General features: G+C 35.2%; 1 protein-coding gene across 2 annotated transcripts in view; it reads right to left on the bottom strand.

Annotated features, from left to right (window-relative positions):
* LOC109232360 overlaps positions 2,394 to 4,711 on the bottom strand; it is a 4,266-nt gene continuing 1,948 nt past the window's right edge. The window contains exons 3-6 of one of the 2 annotated variants that reach the window (XM_019398100.1): positions 3,537 to 3,789; positions 3,363 to 3,448; positions 3,175 to 3,266; positions 2,394 to 3,066 (exon numbers count right to left, since the gene is read on the bottom strand). In XM_019398100.1, the coding sequence (XP_019253645.1) occupies positions 2,804 to 3,066; positions 3,175 to 3,266; positions 3,363 to 3,448; positions 3,537 to 3,789 (694 nt within the window). In that variant the 3' untranslated portion in view covers positions 2,394 to 2,803. Of the gene's footprint in view, positions 3,067 to 3,174; positions 3,267 to 3,362; positions 3,449 to 3,536; positions 3,826 to 4,711 lie in introns of both variants that reach the window. The other variant, XM_019398099.1, reaches the window with a different exon arrangement.

Raw genomic sequence — 4,711 nt, 5'->3', positions numbered from 1 at the left:
TATTTAAAAAAATTTTCAACCATTATATACTCAAAAAATAACATCGGAATTCCAGCAATATATATTACTAGAAATAGTTGGATAATATACCCCAAAAAATTCTTTATTAGCATAGAATTTTTTTTTCTAAAAAAAATGAATAAGATGAAAAGCGGTATCTCAATCATCATCTATTATCATATCGTGAAGAGATTTAACATGAGAATTAAACATCTTGGTAATCGGCAATCGATATTCATAAACAACTTCTTTAGGAATTTTTCTAAAGGGTAATTCACAAGATTCACAATGCATCATAAATTCTCTACGTCTAGCAGGTATTTAAGACCGAAAAATATAACCAACTGCAAATCTATTTTTTTCAAGAATAGTTCCAAATAAAGTAAGTCCATCTCGAACAACTTAGTTATAAATTTGACATGCACATCTAATGAAATAAATCCGTAAAAGGTGGGGTTAATCGAGTTTTCAAAACTCCAATATTAGAAGTGTTACCAGAAGCATTATCTAAAGTAATAATAATAATTTTGTTAGAAAGTCCACACAAATCACAAATTTCTTTAATTTGTTTAGAAATAAAAATACAGTGTGTCGGTCATGAATAAATTTATAACCAAAACGGCCAGGTTTTAAAAAAAATTTAGGTACCGGTTCGGTACCTTAAGGGTACTTACCGTACCATTACTAAGGGTACTTTTTCGAATATCCTACCTTTACCCATACCCTTCACCCAAATTCCTCACCCTACCCACCAACCGGAGCGATACGGTCCGGTACCGATACCGGTACTTAAGAGTACGGGTACCGATATTACCCTACCCTAAGACAACCCTACTTTTAGTCAGGAATTCGATCCCCCTACTCTTTCTTCTTTTAAATTATATTGTAATTAATAAATAGGGTTAAATCCTCATGCCCCTACCATTTTTTCTAATTAAACACACTTTTTTGTTTCTTTTTTATTGATTACACATTTTCTTTTTATTTTTATCCTTCTTTATTTTGACTTTTAAAATTCCTAAACCAAAAATATATCTATTAGACAGCGTCTTGAAAACTCAGGTCTCTGACGCACATGGTGTACCTTTGCTCCTGAAATTCTGGATGCGTCTCTTATACGTAACCTTTTTATCACGTACGTAAGCATCATTTAATCACGTGCGTAAGATCATACACACCATGGCTATTCCACTTGAGTTATAATAGACCCACACCATGCTATTGATAATATTGAAAAAAAGACAGTGTAAGCTAACAACTAGTATGGAAAGCTTAGTCATGTCCTGCGTAGATTTTGAGACGTATAAACCCGTAAATGGTGATAATATAATAGTTGAAGGCACTAAAAGGAAATACGGGCCAAATTGAAAATAAGAATTAATACACACCTAGTTGGTTATTTCCAAAGACTCGATCTATAGGAATTATAGTTAGGATGAAAAGTACAAGTAGGGATGTTCATGGTTCGGTTTGGATCGGAATTTCCCTAAAAAGAAACCAAATCAAGTAAGTCGGTTTTTCAAATATTAGAACCAAACCAAACCAATTAAGTCGGTTTTTTCTCGATTCGGTTTATGTCGGGTTTTGTCGGTTTTTCAGTTTTTTCGGTTATTTGTCTGTTTTTTCTTAAATATAAGACATACACTACCAAACACATATTTCGGCCACCACATTTTCAACGTAACACTATCAAATTAATTGCCCTTTGAGGAATCTACTATTTACCAAGATATATTGATGATAATTGAATCAAAAAGTGATGAATAATTTAAGGACTCAATTAAAAATATATTATTTTTAACACGAAATGGATTCTTACACTTAACAAAAGAAAACTGCCAATCAAACTAAAATGTAAAAGTAAAGAACTATGCTAAAAGTGCAAACTATTAACATTTACCATAAAATTTTTGAAACTTTGTATAAAAATATACATATATATAGGTGTAATAATAAATTTGAAATAGCTATTCCTATAGTCGGTTTGGTTCGTTTTTTTTTCCGGTTTTTTCTGATTAAAACCAAAATCAAACCAAATTTGATCGGTTTTTAAAATTCAAAACCAAACCAAACCAAAAAGTATCAGTTTTTTTGGTCGGTTTGGTTTGGTTTTCGATTTGGTTCGGTTTTTCGGGTTTTTATGAACACCCCTAAGTACAAGCAGTAATAACTTTTAGGTACGTATGTTGAAATTTAAAGAATTTATTAACTTGTTGGTTAGGAAAGGAGGCAGATTATTCTGCATTTGAAATGAAATGGATCCGGAAGCAGAATCGCGTAGAAGATTCACGTAGCTGATCCTGACTGACTTGAGATAGAGGCATGGTGGTGAATCTTTATGAGCAATCGAAGCAGTAGGAGTGAAGTAGAAAACTCAACGAGATTTGAAAACATAGCTATAAACAAAGTTACATACTGTTAGGCGATATTATACTGGAGGTATTACAGACCATTCATTTGTACACGATATACATAAAATCAGCCTAATCGTTTTAAAATCAACATTAATTTGTGGTCGCCACAGTAAACTCAGAACATCATTTCCAGGAACTCACTGTTGATTGAGGAAGCTCCAATGTATGTAAGGTGCTATAGGAAACAGTAAAGATGCTACCTTCATTTGTCACTCTTGACCCTACTGCAAACCTTACCACTCATCCATCTTTAGTAACTAATAGAAGTACAAAAGCTTGTATTGCATAAACAGAAGGCTACTTTCAAGTCTAGTTTTGCTATACCCGGTGACCAGCTCGTATAGACGAGCATATCGGGATGTTATGCTTACAAGAAAATAAGACGAGCTTCACCTCCTATACGAGTTATGTGACACAAAAAAACTGTAGTCAGGGTGATTAACTTGCAAAAGCCGGAGCCAATTGTCAGCAGCTCGTAACAGAGAGTTGACCTTCTGACATTCATTAACTCCATCAGGAAACCAGAATGGTACTTGGAATTTGTAGGAGGCCAGCCCAAAGGTTGGGAGAGATAGCTTGGCAGACGTACCAGTACCAACAATGCCTCTACTAATAGTTGTGCCATGCTGTTGAGGCCAGTCAGTCCTAGAAACTGCAAAAGTTTGAACAATAGATAGTCAGCAACTTCAAGAACGAACAACTGGCTCGTTTTGTCTGTTAATTGAGCAGAAATAGAGAATAAATGGGATGAACGACTTACCACCGCCAGGTGTTGAAAGAGAATGGTACGTCAAAAAGCAAGCATCAAGATTTTGCAAAGTTGGTCCTGTGGGTATCCTATATATGGGATACCTTCACAATGGGAAAAGCAGAAGACACATCAGTATTAACAGGTGAGTTTAGAAACCAAATCCTTGTTCAGTGAAGGCTGAAAGGAGAAAATCATACCAAGCCACAGAAATCCAACTTGCAGGAGTCAGATCACAGCTCCGATACGTCTTCAGTTCAGGAAATTTAGATGCAAGGCCTGAAATCTGCAGCATTATGGGCAAAAGATTATAAATGCTATAACACGATAAAATAGAAGACTGACACACTTCTATTTGAAGATAAAATACTTGCCTTGTCAGCTAAAGGTTCACGACCATATGGTTGATTCCGCTCAAAATATTCAAATATAAGGAGACCGGGAGAGTTCCCTATCTCATTCTCATCGCCTGAAGATTCCAAGAAAGGGTCTTTTTTTAGGGAGAGATGCTTGATTCCATCAATACTTGAGCCAATCATATTCTGCTGATTCCAACTTCCATGAGCTTTGTTGGCTACCCTTGAAGCTCCAGCTCCATATTCACTACTGTCATCACTACTTGTCTCCCTGAGAGAATCAGAATCACTTTCTTCACCTGGTCTCCTGGAAAAAATTTAAGCCCAAGATTGCTATTTGAAAGAAAATGCAGCTGATCCATACTAGTAATCCACAATCAAATGCACCAACAAATTAAAATGAACTAAGCTTTTAAGGAAACAGAGCAGTTACGTGTATTTCAATGATTAAACAAGATGTCTTCTACTTCAACCTAGTTTTCACTTCGTAGGTAAGATGAGCAGCACAACAAAAAATACAACGTTAATAACCTTGAGACATTTGCTAGCTCCATCTTCTTGCACAAAGTAAAATAAAAACTTTAAAGCAGTAAAGGACTAGTCAAATAATCAACAAAGGAGTTCAACTTTAAGGACTATACATGCGCGTCAGGCCGATGCCACATTACCCTGTTAAAAGTGTTCACTTGAACAATCTTTTTAGGTCACTCTTTCTGCAATAAATGTCCATAGAAGCTCATAGTTTATTTATGCAAAACGTGAAGCGCTTCAATAGCTAAATTTATAATTAAGAATATACCTTCCATGACCAACCATATAAAACGTATATCCTGCAATATAGCATAGAGGAAGGTGCACGCTTTAACTTCAATTGAGTGGCACGGCCACAGCCAGAAGGTTTAGATATCCACATCTCATTGATCTTGGTCTTTTACATAATAGATAACATTTGAGTTTATAAGAGATAAAAATAAATATAAAAATTGCAGATTAACCAATCCCCATACTAACCAGAAGCTAGGATAAAATCACCATTCTCAAGCGAACATTTAAGAGGACAATTACAATTGAGCCAGAATCAGTAACATCTATTGCATAATGGAGAGTGCATCTTTCTTCTAAACAACTATAATAAATCGACACAGTATTCTGAAAGCTCTTCAACACTTCTTTTCTCATCCCCCCCCCCCCCC

Source organism: Nicotiana attenuata, chromosome 9, assembly GCF_001879085.1.
Source record: "Nicotiana attenuata strain UT chromosome 9, NIATTr2, whole genome shotgun sequence".
In the NCBI taxonomy this organism is placed as follows: domain Eukaryota; kingdom Viridiplantae; phylum Streptophyta; class Magnoliopsida; order Solanales; family Solanaceae; genus Nicotiana; species Nicotiana attenuata.
The sequence above is the reverse complement of the archived record's forward strand: the minus strand, read 5'-3'. Positions and strand labels throughout refer to the sequence as shown.